At 32.9% G+C, this 19718-nt stretch overlaps 1 protein-coding gene across 1 annotated transcript in view; it reads left to right on the top strand.

Annotated features, from left to right (window-relative positions):
• Positions 1–19718, top strand: part of aph-1 (gamma-secretase subunit Aph-1) — a 63336-nt gene that overhangs the window by 32203 nt on the left and 11415 nt on the right. Inside the window, exons 4-5 of the mRNA XM_090413986.1 lie at positions 3232–3354; positions 11259–11386. Coding sequence (XP_090270112.1) covers positions 3232–3354; positions 11259–11386 — 251 coding nt within the window. The remainder of the gene's footprint in view (positions 1–3231; positions 3355–11258; positions 11387–19718) is intronic.

The following is a 19718-nucleotide window of genomic DNA, read 5'->3' as shown; positions in this document are numbered from 1 at the left end:
TCTGCATTGTACTAAAATGGGTTGGTTTGTTTCTTGGTGATGTATATTTCATTGCCTAGCAAATTCTCATCATATTCCTCATGTGTACCCTCCAGTGAGAGCATACAGGATATTACAATAGTATACTACATGAAAAAGTTAATCATTAATTCCTTTCAACAGTTCCTCCAAATCAATCTTTATTTATCATGACACCTATATTATCTCTTATATTGCTGTCTTCTAAGACAGTTCTTAGTGTATCAATCCATCTAAACCTTGGTCTTCCTCTGGGTCTTTTCCCTATCATTCTGGTTAGCAAAACAAGCATTTTGCTAACCTTTCCTCTCACATTTTCTTTAAGTGATCATACCACCTGAAATTAGTTCTGCTAACACATTTTTGAATATTAATAACATCAAATTCTTTTCTAATATCCTCATTTTTAATATGATATTGGCATTGATATCATCATTCATTTTTCTAATTTTTCTGAACTCTCATATCCATAAGTTAAAATTGATTTGAACACTATACAGCTATTTTATATACAGCTAGTTTAGTTTAGGAGAAAAGAGTGCTGTAAAAGGAGTTAGAGATGATAAAGGTGACATGAAAATGGTAGAAAAAGATATCCTTGAAGTATGGAATAATTACTTTGAAAAACTGCTAAATGAAACAAGCAGTGATGACAGCACAGTGGTAAAAGACACTGACCAGGCATGCAGTCAGGAATACATATCCATACTTCAAGTAGAAAAAAACCATCAAAGGCTTGAAATGTGAAAAGGCAGCAGTAGTAGATGATATTCGACCAGAAATGCTGAAGTATGGTGGTATAAGAGTCTTACAGTGGCTGCACTGCATAGTTCAGAATGATTGGACAAAGGGATGAATTCCCGATGATTGGAGTAGAGCTCTCATAGTACCCATATATAAAAAGGGGAAAAAAAAACTGAATGTGAGAATTACAGAGGTATTTCCCTACTGAGTGTTCCTAGTAAGATATATGCAAGTATACTTGAGAAACAGTTCAGAAGAATTGTGGAAGAAAAGCTTGGTGAAGCACAAGCTGGATTCAGGTCAAATAGAGGCTGTCAGGATCAGATCTTCACTTTACGACAAATAGTGGAGAAATCATAGGAATATAACAAAGATCTGTATTTAAGTTTTGTCGATTTGGAAAAGGCATATTACAAGGTGCCAAGAGAGAAGCTATTCAATATACTACAGTTATATGCTGTCAATGGGGCGTTATATCAAGCAATACTTAGTCTTTATTTGAGTTGTAAGTCAGCAGTAGAATTGAAGGAAGTACAGGAAGATGGTTTAATGATAAATTTGGTGTGAGACAAGGATGTACATTATCCCCTCTGTTATTCATTATCTACATGGATCACATTATGAAGGAAAGTGGTATACATGATATCAAAATTGGAGATGTTAATGTCTGCTCTTTGCTTTATGCAGGTGATGTTATACATCTAAATAAATCCACTACAAGTCTGAAATATGCACTGACTTAATTGAATAACTGTTGTAATAGATATGGTATGAAGGTCAGCAATAAAAAGACAAAGACAATGAAAATAGGCAGAATCATTGAAAATGTCAAGTGCATTGTGAATGGAGAACCTGTGGAACAAGTAAAACATTTCAGCTACTTAGGCACGATTTTTAGCTAAGATGGTAATTTAAATATGGAAATAGACAACAGAATCAACAAAGCTGATATGGTAGGAAGTCAATTGAATAAATTCATATGGAATAAGAGAGAAATTAGTTGGAACACTAAATTAGCTGTATACAAGACAGTGTTCAAATCAGTTTTTACTTATGGATCTGAGACCTGGGTCAGAAGTAAAACACTTGACCAAAGACTAGAGGCCACAGATATGTGAGTCTTGAGAAAGATTAGAGGCGTGAACAGATGGTATCAATGGCAATATCATATTAAAAACGAGGATATTAGGAAAGGACTTGACATTGTCAGCATCCAGGAATGCGTTAGCAGAGCTAATCTCAGGTGGTATGGTCACTTAAACAGAATGGGCGAAGAAAGATTAGCAAAACAAGTGTTCTCTGCCAGGTTGGCAGGAAAACGACAGAGGAAGACCAAGATATAGGTGGATTGATACGGTACAAAGCGTCTTAGACGATAGAAATATAAGATCTGATAATGTTGGAGTCTTGACAAGTAACAGACTGATTTGGGGGAAAATTGTAGATAGGAAGTTAGTAATGATGTAATTTTTCATTTAGTACTATCATATCCTGTACACCCCCTTGAGGATACATGGCAGGAATTTGATGATTATGAGCTAGTTTAGTGTTTTGATCTATCTGTAATCTATAGTATTTTGGTAATAAGGTGTAAGTAATACCTTTGGCTGCTTGTATATGGAAATATGACTTCTGCATTACTTCAACCTTGGTATCACTTCAGGGTCTGGCTCCTACTGATGAGACCTCATTAAAGGTTGAAACCAGTCTGGGTAGTGACCCTTCCCATAATGAATAGCATTATACATGTCTGAAAGGATGTGCTTTGCGTTATGGAATACTAAGGCAAGTGAAGTCATTAGCCTCTATATACGAATTGCCCAGTCCTGAAGATAATTCAGGTGCAAACTTTGCTTACACTTGGATAGAGGATTAAACCAAGAATATAATTTCTTGGCATCTTTAATTTATAGTATAACCAAGGTTCACATAAATAAAGTGCATCTTGGTTAGAATTAAAGTTCCTTAGAATACTGAAATATTAGTGAGCATGGAGACTTTGACAATTTAGATTAATTTATTGATCAGATTAATTTATGAAAGTTGTTGGTAGGAAGCTGGTTATAACATATACTTAATCATGTAGTACTGTCACAGTATTCTGCATACCCCCCTCCCACCCCTTTCCATGAAAGTATGTATCAGATACATATCTATTCCTATCACAGCCAGTGCATTTAACTTTTCTTTATCATTTAATGATAATTTTGATTATGTATATATTATTTTTTTCACCTTTAAATATATTCGTCTGATGTCCTGTCCTATAATAATTTGCAAGATTAGTGTCATTTGTTGATTTTGAAGGTTTGATTAGAGAGTTAAATGTTGGTAATTTATCTTCTGAGTTTTTTAAGAAGTGAAGAACTACGTGAATTTTCCTCATCAGCTTTATTTACAATTTAGCTAAATTGCAAAACGATTGCTCATTTATTTGAAGTCAATTAAAAAAATTGTCTTGTTCTCTAGTGGCAGGCTTAGGTTTTGGAGTCATGAGTGGAGCATTTTCTCTTGTAAATGTGCTAGCTGATGCTGTAGGACCAGGAACAGTAGGGTTAAAAGGAGATTCACAATATTTCTTTCTTACTTCAGGTATGCATAATTTGAATTACTCACTCTTCAGTATATGAACTTCTCAATTTATAAACTTTTGCTGTAATGGTTTGTGTGTTATTGTCATTATAGTTGGCTCTTACTGTAGCATATACTGCTATAACAAACTCATCCACTATACCTGTTGAAAAATTGATCAAAGCCTCGTGGGGGGGATAAAAATTCCCATATATCAAACTATGCACTTTAACCTCACTACAGCAAACTTGTGGTTCCTACAAGTTTACTGTAGTGAGAGACGACTGTATTTCAATTTCCAGAAGAAATTGTTTTGCAGACAAAATTTTGATCGTCTAGACTATTCATAACTGAATGCAGTGAAATACATGTAAATGAAGAACAGCTTCATATTATCTATTCAGTTATCTATTAGAATGGTGCTTGAAATACTGTAATATCACTTAAAAAGAAAAATAGCTCATGAGTTCGTTTACTTTTATAAGATTATAGCCATGTCCTTTTATGAATAAATGCCATATTAATTAAAGAATGTGAGTATAACATTTTTTTATTTTCCTGTATTATGCAGACATGGAAGAAATTTCTTAAGAAATAATGAGAAATGAGGACTCATTTCTTTGATAATTTCAAAGATTTTTTTTTCTCCCTAATCAGTCCTTATAGTGTAGAGTAATCTTTGGAAAAACTGGAGGAAGGAAATTTTTCCCAAAGAATAGAGGGTATGAATGAAGAGAAAAAAATCTATTTAAAAACATTCAAGAATTCCTGTGTGATCTTTAATTAAATTATTTTAACTAATTATTAATGATCCTCTTTTTTGTAACTAGAACTGAGAGAGACATGCTCAGTTTATATATTAATCATTTGCATATTTAGATGAAGCAGCTACTACAAGTTGAAAATCTTATCCTTTGTTATATTATACAGGATGTTTCATAAAGACAGATTACAAATGCTTATGTGTAATGCTATTTCAGAAGTAATAACACATATCTAAGGATGAAGAGAGGTGTCAGGTTTCTTGCAAAATAAGCAGTTCTTTTTCCAATCAGAGAGTTTGGTACTGCATATACAAATTAAGCAACTATTTGAATAAAATTCAAAAACAACAATGAACACTTTTTCTCAAGAAAAAGTGTTCATTGTTGTTTTTGGTATGATGCTGCAGAATCTGTAATGCCATTGCAAAGGCAGTATCAAACCAAGTTGCATTTTATCACTACCAAGAAACTTAATGAACTGAAAGGATATAGTCATTATGTTAGTAAATGTGCATATGTTACATAGGCCATCAGGATTTTTGCAGCTTTATTAGAAGTGAAACATGTAGAATCCTTGTAATTGGTATAAAAACTTAATACTTATTTATCCCTGCCAAATAGGTTATTTAATAAGTGGTTATTTATTAGAGACCTCCAGGGAGTCAAGGACTCATTTAGGTAGGCCATTCATCACATACACCAGCTGTCATATCTTCTCTTAAACTGATTTGCATTAGATGCATTTGCTACTTTAACAGAAAAATTGTTTCACTCATTCATTGCTCTGTGAGAGAAAAATATAAATTTTCACCCCCTTCTTAACAGCACACAAACTGAACTTCCTTAGTCCATCACCCTGTCTTCATTCCATATACAAGCATGCTCTGGTCATACAACACATTAGGTTCCAGACCACCCTTGTATAATGAATTTTGTCGTTTAGCTGGTCACTAGCCCCCCCCCCCCCACTTGTATATGCATATAATGTTTTTTTTAAGCAGTCGTATATGTATGTAAATGATGTCTATAAAGCATTTATTTACATCAGATACCCAAACAATTTGGAATAATTTTTCAAACATTCTGAATAGTTTGGCTTAAGGGAACACAGTAACTACTCAAGGGAACACAGTCATCAATCTACACAATTAGAAGGATTTTTTTTCCCATTTTGGCAATGACATTGTCATATTTATGGATAATGGTAGTATTTACTGGTGTAGTACTTTTCACTAGGGTGCTTAAGGGTCAAAGCTGTATAACTGGGAGGGGAGACTTCCGTGTAGCCTTTTAAGGAATGCAGAGAACTGACTGGGCCTCCTGACTTAATGTCCAATCTTGTGGTTCACCCTGTTAGTTATCTACCTGGATGTTGAACAAACAGGGATGGGCATGCAATTTGGGATTTAACCAACCAAATTGTATTCTTAGTGGCTGATTAAACCACTATGTAAAATGATGGTACAACATGACAGAATTTCATGCCAGCTGGGAGCGTCACTCAGTTAAACAAGGCACCCTTTGTTTTCATCCCAGAACACGTTCCAACTCAACAGAGTTCAAGATTGGTACTATTAACATAAGAAGCATCAATGGAAAGAAAATGGAACTAGTAAAAGAATTGGATAAGTACCAAATTGTGACATAATAGGCATGACTGAAACAAAGAAGACAAAAACAGGTGAGATCTTTCTAAGCGAGAAATACAAAATGTCATATTCAGCAATGACAATCAGGAAAAAGAGGGAGTAGGTATAGTATTCTACACTAAATATGAGAATATTCTTGAATGGCAGGCAATATCAAGTAGAGTGATGTGGGCAAATATCAGAATGAGGAACTGGACAATGAGAATTATTTATGCTTATGGTCTCCATAGAAGGTTCTACCAAGGAATAAAGGGAGAAAGTTTTTGAGGCATTAGAGAGGGCAGCTGGCTCAATGGAAAAGGAAATGATTACCAGACATAGAAAGGTTTTGGGGAAAATTTGGAAAATAATGCAAAGCTAATAATAATGGTAAATGCCTACTGGATTTCTGTTCAAGACATGGATTAGTTATTACTAACACCATTTTCCAACATAAAATTATGCACAAATTCACATGGAGAGAAGATGCAAGAAATAAAAGTCCTTCATTCAGTGTTTCATAGATGATAGCAATGTTTTCACACTTGTTCAGGAGAATTTGAAAGAGAAGTGATGGGATCACTATTTAGTTTTGAGCATATAGGAAGTTCTTATCAAGTAAATCAGCTTGTGCTCTTGGGGAATACAGAGAAAAATGTAAGAAAGCAAATCAAAGCATTGTGTAAAACTAGCTAAAATCATGGGAAGGTAAGAACATAGAAAATAAATATCAGGAAGGCAGAAAATATTCTGAAGCTATTGAAAAAGCTTAAAAATGGAGGAAAAGTACTGTAAAAAGGAATCAGAGATGATAAATGTGATATTAAAACTTAAGATATTCTAGATGTCTGGAGTAATTACTTGAAAGACTGCTTAATGAAACAAGTATTCTCAGCATGATGGTAGAAAATTCCCAACAGGAATGAAGTCAGGAATACATATCCATACTTGAAGTAGAAAAAGTCATCAAAAACCTGAAATGTGGAAAGGCAGCTGGAGTAGATGAAATTTGGCCAGAAATGCTTAAATATGGAGCTTTAAAAGTTTTACAGTGGCTGCATTGCATAATTCAAAAGGCCTGGTCAGATAATCGACCTCAAAGTCTCTATTTAGCTATAAGTCAGCAGATAGAACTGAAGAAGATACAGGAAGATGATTTGATGTTAAATCAAGTGTACGACAAGGGTGCACATCTCCACTTTATCTATATGGATCACATTATGAAGGAAAGTGATATTAAATCTGACATCAAAATTGGCAAAATTAATCTTAGCTCTTTACTTTATTCAGATGATATACTTCTGAATAAATCCAGTAAAAGTCTGTAAGAATTCCTGAGTGAACTGAATAACTGTTGTAATAAATTTGGTATAAAAATCAGCAATAAAAAGACAAAGACAATGAAAATAGGCAGAAACATTGAAAACATCAACTTTCATTTTAAAATTTTTATGAAATTTACAACCGTGTTAAAAAAAACTTTTTTTATTTATTTATTTATTTAAAAAAAAAAGTTTTTTAACATGGTTGTAAATTCCATAAAATTTTTAAAATGAATGCTGATCACTGTGTAACCTAAAAGAAAGGAAAACATCAACTGTATCCTAAATGGTGAACCTATAGAAAAAGTAAAACATTTCAGCTATTTATAAAGCTGGTATGGTAGAGAGTCAGCTGAATAAATTTATATGGAATAAGAAAGAAATTAGTCAAAACACTAAATTAGCTATATAAAAGACAGTGTTTCAAACCAATTTAACTTGTCGATCCAAGAGCTGGTTTAGAAATAAAACACTTGATCAAAGACTAGAGAGTTCTGATAAAGATTTAGTGGAGTGAAGTATCACATCAAAAATGAGGATATTAGGAAAGAACTTGCAATTGTTAGCATTCAGGAATGGGTTAGTAGAGCTAATCTCAGGTGATATGGTCACTTAAAGAGAATGGGAGAGGAAAGATTAGCAAAACCAGTGTTCTTTGCCAGGCTGGTAGGAAAAAGACCCAGAGGAAGACAAATATGTAGATGGATTGATATGATAAAAAGCACCTTAAAAGACAAATGTAAGATCTGATAATATTGGAGTCTTAATAGATAACAGATTAATTTGGAGGAAAATTATTGATTGGAAGTTGGTTATGGTGTAACTTTTTCATAGTACTATCATAATTATCCTGTACACTCCCGAGGATACACATCAGGAATTTGATGACAGTGATGTACTTTTCACTTCACTAAGAACCTGATCCTCTGAGTTGTATTTGAAATTTTTGCTATGTGATCTCTTCAACTTTATATCCACTATAACTTTGAGATCTCTAGCCTCATCAGTTTCTCCAAGCATAATCCCACCAGCATATTCTGCTGTTGGAAATCTAATCACATCATAGTGTGTAATTTTACACTTCGCATTGAATTGATTATTATCATTTGCCCACAGTTCCAGCCTGTTCAAATCATTTTGTAAGTGCTGTATATCAGTAGCATCCTTGATTGCTCTGCATCTTTGCATTATCAGCAAGCATTTGAACATTTCATGTCAGGCAGGTTCTTTCTGTTATCATTAATGTATAGATTGAACAACAGTGGTCCAAAGACTGATCATGGGAATACACTCCTGGTTGCTGATCCCTCATATTCCACTTATTGATACATATCCATCAGTCACCTGTTTATCAAAGTCATTAGTTTATATTCTGATCTTGTATCCTCCAGTTTATGCAACAGCTTTACAGCTTTAGCATGTTAGATACCTTAGCTTCACAATCTATCCATTCCCTTATCCAGCTCAGTCATAACATTATTATAAAATAATAGCACTTTTCTCATGCACGACCTCTCTTTAAATCCATGCTGTTCCTTGCTGATCTTATGTTTTTATCTTCCTCTGTGTCTTTTTCCTGCTATCCTCACATCAAACATCTGCTTTGCTTATCTTATATTTTCCCATTCTATTTAAGTGACCATGTTTTGCGCACGTTTTCCTGAACTTGACTATAGTCTGCCCACAGTTGAGAGAACCATAGTTGGCAGAGTGACAAGAAGAGTCAGTTCATGTTGAAGGGAAGAAAAGAGTAAGGGATGTGCGAATTTGTCACCAACAGGTGAAATCGCATGCTTTATATATAATATTTTCCAACTGTTATAGAAGCAAAATAATTACCACTTTAAAAACTAGAATGTTCATAAAAGAAAAGCTAATTTTCCAATATGTAATAATGAACACTCATCCCTCGAAATGGATTGATTATCCTATTATTGGAATGGATTCACCTTCTGCCATGCACAGAAGTGTTGAAAGGTTGTCTCATCTGTGGTCAAACTATAACAATGTCAAGTTCCTTCCTGTATATTTTTATTTTTAATATGATTTTACTATTGTTGCTATCTTGTTAAACATTCTGTATTTCTACTATCTCTGCTTCATCTTTGTGTTCTTTACTTAAACTTCGTGAATTCTTGTGAATGGTTGACTCTGCCAATTCTTTATTTCTACTGTATCTTATGTTCTCACACTCTATAGCCTAACAAATTTATTTGTTTTTTGACTGCTACAGTTAAAGCAGGTATCGTTTGCATTCCCTGCTTATTTTAATCTTTACATTTAATTAGTCATGGCTTGATTATTGATCACTTAAATTTAATCTTATGTGGGTTCGAATTTTTTGGAATAGTGCATTGGCAGAATCAGTCCAATGTGTTGTTCACAAACCATTTAATTAAATCAAAAAAGCTTATTTACAAAGTCTGATCCATAATTAACATATCTGCATGCAATTGCATTACAATTCTTTCTTAATTGCAACATATATAAGCACATACAATTCTCTTTCAGTACTACCTTTTACATGAATCTTTTGTCCACATGAAAGTGCTCTTGTCCTACCGCTAAATTTCTTCTTTGTTCAAGTCGTTGATTATTCTATGCCCTCTAGCACCGTTGACATGGCAGCAATGTCTTTCTTAGCGAGACATTCCGACGATTGATACAATACTTCTCATGGCAGTGGATCCAAGAGAAGATTTGAGAGCCCTCAGACCTATGACACTTCTCTTTCGATTACTGACAACAGACCTCACATGGCAGTGGACCCATGTAAGAGAAGATTGAGAAACCCAAGAACTACGACGCTTCTCTTTCGATTACCAATAACAGACCTCACATGGCAGCAGACCCAGGTAAGAGAAGATTGAGAAACCCAAGACAAAATCCTTCTCGACAATTTGGCTTATAAAGGCCCAGACTTCGGTTGTATGAATGCGTGCATTTCTCGAAACTTCCATATATGGTCATGTGTTGACATCCAAACATGATAACATCATACCTCACACATCTTTTGAAATGTCCATATATGGACATGAGTTAACATTACATAATAATGTCATGTGCCACTTTATTTTAACAAGGCCTATGATTAAGTTATTACAAAATACAAAATTATTAGAGAAAATTGACATTTAAGTGCAATTCCCTTAGAAAAACATGTAAAACTGAACATGATAAATTACTTTTCATGAGAGATTTTACAATCTGCTTACGCTCCTAATTTTTCTCAGAACCTTCATCCAGTCTTTGATCAGTTGTTTTTCTTCTAACCTAGTTCTCATATCCATAAGTTAAAATTGGTGAACACTGTCTTGAATACTGCTAGCTTAGTGTTTTGACTGATTTCTCTCTTATTCCATTATAAATTTATTCAGTTGAATAAATCTATGATTTTTATAGCATATATAAAAATAATAGAACTTTAGAGCAGTTTTGATCATGCTGCTCTTCTTTATTCATGTGTGGTTGACACATTCTCATTGTTGAATCTTTGTTATGCTAGTTGTGCTTGTTTAATTTTGAATTCATGCTGAAGATGTCCTGTATACTTGGGCAAAATTTTCATGCTGTTTTTCTTCCTTTTTTTAATTTTGCATTATTTATTTTCTAACACTATGGTTTTAAGATACTTAAACCAAAATATCCCATGTAATTAATTGTAATTTATTAAACATTTTTACTGTGCATACATGTTTTTTCATTATACTTTTATTGATGCCACACAGTTATCTTGTTATCAGAGAACTGTTAAACTTTGCAATCAATATACCTTAGCTTGTCATCATGGGAACAAGTCACCAATTTGGTCAGTTGCCTCTGAATCTTCTCCAATTCCACATCCTAAAGTAATTATATTGTGTATATAAGTGAATGATTTAGCAAGGACAATGTAAAATTTATCACAATTATTGCTTTATAAAATAAAATTAATAATCTGTTAGGTTTGCTTTTAATTTTATCATGCCAGTATTAAGGACATGATTGACCAGAAGTGATTTCGAGCATAGAGTTAACTTATTGACATTCTGATATGGAAATACTTAATTTTGTCGGTTACTTCTGGATCTTTCATTCTTTTCAATTCAGGCATCCCAAGTTTGAAAGCTCATCTTTTAAAACTGAAAAAATAAAACAATCAAGAATTTGTATTCACATCTTTTAAATATATGTTTATATTTACATAAATTGAACAAGTTTTATCATTGTAGCTTTTACCACACTGGCTTTCATTCTTCTCCACACATTTTGGGGAGTAATCTTCTTTCATGCTTGGGACAGTCATAGCTATCATCAGGTAGCGTATGTTTGTGGATCTCACCTACTAGTATCTTGTCTGGTAAGTATTCAAGTATTATGCATCTTAAAATAGTTTGGAATTACAAAAAATTAATTATACTTTTTTAAGATTAATTATACTGAGTAAAGACCCCCCCCCCAACCAGCCATGATGTCTATAGACGTCCAGCTAAATCTGGATATGATTCTGTAATAACACCTATTGAATAACATGGATAAGAAGTGCAATTTGGTCTCACTATTTCATCCATCTCAGTCAGTAGGGAGGTTAATTCCAACATGCTGAATTTGAGTATTAGTCTAAAATTGCTCTTCACCTTCTGTTTTTCATCATCTTTGGTACTATATCCATCACTGAGTTATGGCCACTTCAAGAAGATTCTACTTGGTCTAGTCCAGTGCACCTATTCTCCTAGATTACTTGCTTTGCTTTTCACACTATTGACCCACCTAAGTCTTGTCTTTTCCACTCATTTGCATCTTTCTAGTTGTGCAAGGAATATATTACTATCTCCCATCTGAATAACATATCTTATCCACCTCAATCATATCAGTTTTGTACACCCCGGAATATCTGGATCCCTAAAAGCAAGTAAAACTCTTTATTTTCTCAGGACTTTTTTTCAAACAATTCAAATTCTTTCTCATCTATTTTAGCTGTAGTCCATATTTTGGCATTATACTAGTTGTATCAGCATCTTATCTTTAGCCCTTGACAGTACTTGTAAAATGTCTTTCTTGACAGTCCATAATCACCCTTATTGGCAAATGATATCTTCTCTCTTATTTCTGAACTGATATTATCTTTTACCTGAGACCCAAAATATAGGAAGTGCTCCACTTTCTCAATAATCTCCTTGGAAACTGGAATGTCACTGTGACAAGGTTGAGGGCAAGTAGCAAATTCATTATGAAATTGTTGAAAAGATGTTGATTTTACTAACCATAGAAATATGCATGTAGGGTAGGCAGTATTTGTAGTAGTCTCAAAGGATCCACTTATACAAAACAGTGGGTCTTTGTAATGAGATTATCCCAGAAAATGGTAAAATATATAAAGAATCCATAGTAGAAAAATTTCATAAGTTCTTGTTTTCTCAGAAAATGTTATCAGTTTCCTGATATATATACCCTCAAGTTACCTACAGGATATACTACAGTACTACAGGATTAAGTTTACAATCTCCTGTCAACAATTTTTATTCAAATTAGTCTATCACTTGTCAGTATGATTTTTAAATCATGTTTGACTGTTATTTTAGAAGAATACAACTTGCCAGACCATCTTCAAACCTCATGATTTGAAGTGTTTCATGAACTACTGAGTCATGCTTGGGTGCTTTTTTGCTAAATGCTTAAGCACTTCTTTGATTTAGTACCCAGTAAACTATCAGTATATGAATATGGATGTTCTGCAGTATTTTTATTTAATGTAAACTTATTCAACAAAATATTTTCTATTTTAAATAACCAGTTTCTGATGTTAGTGTTTATATTGTATAGAAATGCACAATCAATTGTTTTTGCTTATAGATATAATCGTGCATTGTTAATATATCGTGTTTACATGTAGCATTAATTTTGAACAAAGTGAATTTTCTGGTAAGTTAGTGTATCAAAAATAAGGGTTGCAATTTAATGTTTGTGTTTGTTTAAAATACATAAGCTAAAAAAGACTTACTTCACTGAAAGTGAGATTATACCACCTTCAAGCAGAATGCCATGAAGATAACACATAATGGTGACGACTTCCCTCACTTCATGAGCCAAGTGAGGAACGAGAAGTATAATGCATAAATGGAAAGAATACAGTAACTAGTGAACAGTCAAGGTGAGAGTTGTGGTAAGAGAGATACAGATATTTTAGAGATAGGGAAGAATTTTTGGAATAAGTTAAAGGAAAGTTCCACTTGTCTTTCATTTAAAAAAAAAAATATATATATATATGATTTAAAAGATTTTAGCAGTTATGTTGCAAAGATAACTGGAATAGTAGTTGTAAAAGAAATCAAAATAACTTTGGAACTTGATAAATGAAGTTTCTCGTATAAAAGAGAAATCATCATCATGCGTATCAAGGATTGAGGCCTAGCATGGCCTGTTCCAGCCTTAGAAGTCATCGTTTAAGAGGATGTCCTGGTTTTCTTTTTCCTAATGGCTTGTACTTTAAGACTTGTTTTGGTAATCTTTCTGTTTTCATTCTTTGAACGTGTTCCATCCATTTATGTTTATATTTTTTAATTTCTGTTACTGGTTCTTGGTTTAATTCTTTCATAATTTCTTCATTTCTTTTATGATCAAATAGAGTATACTTTGCAGTTTTTCTCATAAACTTCATTTCTGCTGTTATTAATCTTTGTTTGTCTTTCTGTTTTATTGTCCAGATTTTGTTTCCATGAATAAAAGAGAAATATTTATATTTATCAGATATTGAAATGTTCTATTTGGCCGTTTGCAAAATAGATACAGCAAGTAGATTTTTAAGTACTGCATCATTTTCCTTGGAAATCTTTGAAATAATAAGAAATAAGTTGCAATCCTTGAAGGAGAAAGAAGGATAGTAAGAGGTATGAAAAGTTCAGACTTTTCTTATCCTCATTTTGAACACTATCTAGCATTCCTTCTTTAATTAATTTGTTTAGAAGGCATTTAAAGAAGGAATGCTAGATAGTGTTCAAAATGAGGATAAGAAAAGACTGAACTTTTCATACCTCTTACTATGCATAGGAAATTATCATTATTATTACATGACACCTCCAAGGAATGTACAATTATTTTATTTTCAAGACTTATAAAAGAAAAGTAGTTTTCTTAAGGAACTGTTTCTTTCAAGAGAGGTCCAGATTCTTTTTAGCTGACATATTTTTGGCTCCAGATAAGATGGTTTTTTTTCTAGTTTCTGCTATAGTTAAAGTTTAGAATAGTGTATATTTCTTTTAATGTATCTTTGTAGTTTTTTATTTTTGCATATAGAAGTTTGAAGACTCAATTCACTTAATTATTTTTGAAGTTAAGATTGATAATTAAAAATAGGATAGAGTTTATCATAGCAATATGCATAAATCTAGAATCTTACTTTCGTGCTTAGATTTCAGTATAGAAATCTGATTGCAGCCTATTTTTAAAATTAGTACAAATGGTTGATGGGATTTAACAAACTAATTTCTGAATTGGAAACTAAAGTGTAAAATTTCTGAAAAAAATCACGATACTCCTAACATTGTTTAAAAGGAAAGAAAAAGCTAAGCTATTTTTGGATATATTCAAATTACATAATTGTCTTTGCCACAAGCAATAAATTACAAAATTTACTAAAACATAGAACCACAATAAATCAGGGGCTGACATGCTTCTATGCCATAAGGATGCAATGACTGTTATATTGGTTCTACCATTCATTCTTTATGTCTTGCTTAATTAAGCATTATTGAGATTGTAATATTCCTATACCTGATTATTTACTTTCTATCACAAAGAAAAAACACAAAAACATACCAGCAGCAACAAAAATCACACAACTGAGATATTGTTGCATGCAATACAATCTAAACATACCCCTGAAATCGAAAAGCTCATCATTATTGATTTCAAATTATGTCAGTGATAGAACCCAAATTATGGTGTTCTGAATCAGTAGCAATGCAACAAGAACTGTCCAATTGCCATAAACACAAAACACCTTATTTACTGTCTCCATAGAAATTAAGCAATATAAATTACTCCCCTGCACTCTCAAACCAACCTAACTCACCTCCTGAATACTCTTGAACCAACCAAACTCCTAACTCATTTCACAAACAATCATGCAGCTGACTCACAGTTTTCAGCTATCCACATCTGATGGCATTTTAATGAAAGGGTCACACCTATCATACCATCTTTATCTTCAAAATTTTTACATAGCTATGTAAATTAATATCCTTTAGTTAAAATGTCATTTAATTTTAACCTTTTTTCTAGCATACTTGTTAAAAACGGACTGCTCCTTTGCCAGAAATAGCTTAGTGTTTACTTTCCTATCTTAACTAAACTTTTATATACCACCCAAACGTTTGTTTGTTTAGGGATGTTCATTCTTCCCCTTTTATATTTTGGTTTGTGCTGACTGGTATGGAAAACAATATATTATTAGATCAATGACTTCGAGTTGACTTTTAATCCAATATTCAGTTTTACTGACAATAGTATGCTCTCAAGCTTTGAATCACCAATCTTCCAGAACATCTGCAGTCTTAAATTCTGATCTCCAAACTGTTCCTCAATGGGGCTCTGGGATAATCTTGTTAATTTTATTGTTATAAAATTCAGTTCTATTTTTTTTTTCCTCACAAAAAAGAACCCCTTTCAAAACATACATCATTAAATTCCTGACATGTACCCTCAAGGGGTGTACAGGATATGATTTCCTATCTACAATTTTCCTCCAAATCAGTCTGTTACTTGTCAAGACTCCAACATTATCAGATCTTATATTTCTATCGTCTAAGGCACTTTGTACCATATCAATCCACCTATATCTTTGTCTTACTCTGTGTCGTTTTCCTGCCAACCTGACAGAGAACACTTGTTTTGCTAATCTTTCCTCACCCATTCTGTTTAAGTGACCTTATACCACCTGAGATTAGCTCTGCTAACGCATTCCTGGATGCTGACAATGTCAAGTGCTTTCCTAATATCTTCGTTTATAATATGATATTGCCATTGATGCCATCTATTCACGCCTCTAATCTTTCTCAGGACTCTCATATCTGCGGTCTCTCGTCTTTGGTCAAGTGTTTTACTTCTGACCCAGGTCTCAGATCCATAAGTAAAAACTGGTTTGAACACTGTCTTGTATATAGCTAATTGAGTGTTCCGACTAATTTTTCTCTTATTCCATATGAATTTATTCAATTGACTTCCTACCATACCAGCTTTGTTGATTCTGTTGTCTATTTCCATATTTAATTTACCATCTTCAGTAAAAATCGTGTGCCTAAGTAGCTGAAATGTTTTACTTGTTCCACAGGTTCCCCATACTTGACATTTTCAACAATTCTGCCTATTTTCATTGTCTTTGTCTTTTTAATGCTGACCTTCATACCATATCTATTACAACAGTTATTCAATTTAGTCAAGGAATCTTGCAAACTTGTAGCGGATTTATTTAGAAGTATAACATCGTCCGCATAAAGCAAAGAGCTGACATTAACATCTCCAATTTCGATGTCATGTTTAATACCACTTTCCTTCATAATGTGATCCATATAGATAATGTACATCCTTGTCTCACACCAGATTTAACATTAAACCATCTTCCTGTACTTCCTTCAATTTTAACTGCTGACTTACAGCTCAAATAAAGACTAAGTATTGCTTGATATAATGCCCCATTGACACCATATAACTGTAGCGTATTGAATAGCTTCTCTCTTGGCACCTTTTCATATGCCTTTTCCAAATCGACAAAACTTAAATACAGATCTTTGTTATATTCCCATGCTTTCTCGACTATTTGTCATAAAGTGAAGATCTGATCCTGACAGCCTCTATTTGGCCTGAATCCAACTTGTTCTTCACCAAGCTTTTCTTCCACGATTCTTCTCAACCGTTTCTCAAGTATACTGGCATAAATCTTGCCAGGAACACTCAGTAGGGAAATACCTCTGTAATTCTCACATTCAGTTTTGTTTCCCTTTTTATATATAGGTACTATGTGAGCTCTACTCCAATCATTGGGAATTTGTCCCGCTCTCCACGCCTTCTGAACTATGCAGTGCAGCCCCTGTAAGACTTTTATACCACCATACTTCAGCATTTCTGGTCAAATATCATCTACTCCTGCTGTCTTTCCACGTTTCAAGCCTTTAATGGCTTTTTCTACTTCAAGTATGGATATGTATTCCTGACTGCATGCATGGTCAGTGTTTTTTACCACTGTGCTATCATCACTGCTTGTTTCTTTTAGCAGTTTTTCAAAGTAATTACTCCATACTTCAAGGATATCTTTTTTTCCTGTTTTCATGTCACCTTTATCATCTCTAACTCCTTTTACAGCACTCTTTCCTCCTTCTAAGCTTCTTCAACAACCTCCAGAATATCTTACCACCTTCTTGATATTTATTTTCTATGTTCTTGCCAAAGTCCTCCCATGACTTTTGTTTAGCTAGTTTTACACATGATATGCTTTCTTCTTTTCCTTCACGCCTCTTTAACTTCCTGTGTCCACCATGGAGTTCTGATTTTTCTATCCTTGCAGACAACCTCACCACATGCCTCTCTGGCTGAATCAATCAGGGTTTTTAACCAATATAGAAAATGTTGGTACAACGTGACAAATTCAAAACATACTTGGCATCCAAATCTGTAATTGAAATTTCTCTTCTTATTCACCAATCTTCGAGAACATCTGCAGTCTTAAATTCTGATCTCCAAACTGTTCCTCAATGGGGCTCTGGGATAATCTTGTTAATTTTAATGTTATAAAACTCAGTTCTATTTTTTTTTTCTCACAAAAAAGAACCCCTTTCAAAACATACTTGGCATCCAAATCTGTAGATAAAATTTCTCTTCTTGAGATTATTCTTACCACTTCAAATCTCACTTAGCATAAGGATATTATAACTACATCCTCAGCATACAAAAAATTAAGTTTTCTCTTTTGCTTCAAGCATTTACTTTACTTGTGAAAAGTTATTAACTCTATATAAATCGTAAATTTGTCCAAATATTGAATACTCTTCTCACATTTGTGATGGTTACCTGAAGAGCTCTCTTAAAATACTTGACTCAGTATAGAAAAGAGCAATTAATCATCCATTTCTGACTAAATCACTTCTTGCTCTTTCCCACAGACATTAGTTTCTGCTGTTTGCATTTTATACAAATATTTTTATGGATACTGCTTAATTGAAATGGCATCAATAATTTGCCAACTTTTCAAAAATCTATTAAAATGCATGTTCATTTGGAACAGTCTTCCTTGTTATGCATTTCCTAAAGAATGATCTACAGGTCTTCAAATCCAATGTTAACAAGTTTATTCTTCTTTCTTCTCACCATTCTGCCAATTCATGGTAGTACTAATGTACTCTCGTGAATGGAATTACCATAAGAAAAAGTGGTTTGCAAGGATAAATGTATGAAGAGCTTCAATGGTAGATTCTAGATGTACTCCTTGAATGCAGTCCTGAGTGGATTAAGATGAATGCACTCAAGAATACATATCACTTGCCAAAAACACATCCAAAACCTGAAATGTTGAATAGGAATTCAACATTTCAGAAGATTTTAACAATTAAGTTAATTTGTTTTCTCAGTATCAAAAGAAGAATTTCAACTCATTAAAATTTGTTTGCATTGAAAAATGAATTATATCATTAATTTGTTATCAGAGTGCATTATCAGCTGTTGAAATGGTTGGACAATGTTAAACCAATACTCTCAATAAGAACAGTTTTTAAAAATGTTATGCTTTGAATAACAGGTTATAAGTTATCATAAATGCAAACCAAATATGAACACAGTAAACAAAAACTAGAAATGACTCTTCCTCTTAAGTATTCTTACCATAATATGCTAGCATTTACAAGCTTTCACCACTCTCAGATGTGTTTACTTATGCTTAATTTTTTAAGTTTGCTCTTTGCTAGTTCTTTATTGGTTATATTATGTTCTGTGAGATATCAGGGATCAGCTACTCACTTCTGTTTATTAATGTTCACACCAAAATGTGTAAATTCTGATATATTAGTCATCATTGCTGTGTGACAAAAGATATAAAGCATGCTATTACAAACAGAAATAGTGAAAATTAAATAAAGGAATAAAAAAAATACTTTTGCAACTAGACATTTTGAAGAAATATGTAGTAGACATTAAATTGTCAATAATTGTTAACACATATAGAGAATAATAGAATTTATTATCTCTTATATATTTCTTCCTTGTTACATGGACATCATCATCAGGAAGAAAAGAGAAAATCTTGATAACATTTAAAACATTAATCATGTAGCATGTGTTTACTTGTGTCTCAGTCACAGCTGAGTAAGCAGAAGAGTACATGGTTAGCATTCAAGGGAAATAGTGGTTAGTTATTGTAATTCAAACAGTGTTACATAGCTCATTTATTATTTTAAAACAAATAATAATAAATAATATAAACAGTTAATATGATGACTTCCTAAAACTTTATAGGTAATGCAATCAGAACAGTTCAGATTTGGATGGTCATAAAGTTTCTCAAAGTTTCAAGAAACAAATTTAAATTGGCTGGAGTGCAGAATATTGATTTGATTCCAATTGTAATTACTTCCCAAAGTTTGGGAAATAATTACAATTAATTGTTCATATTTTTTTTTAACAATGAATGAATATAATATATGAAAAAA

The sequence above is a fragment of the Typopeltis vanoorti genome, chromosome 24, assembly GCF_054136105.1.
Source record: "Typopeltis vanoorti isolate ZY-2024b chromosome 24, IOZ_Tvanoo_1.0, whole genome shotgun sequence".
In the NCBI taxonomy this organism is placed as follows: domain Eukaryota; kingdom Metazoa; phylum Arthropoda; class Arachnida; order Uropygi; family Thelyphonidae; genus Typopeltis; species Typopeltis vanoorti.
Note: the sequence above shows the minus strand (reverse complement) of the source record. Positions and strands in the feature narration are given on the sequence as shown.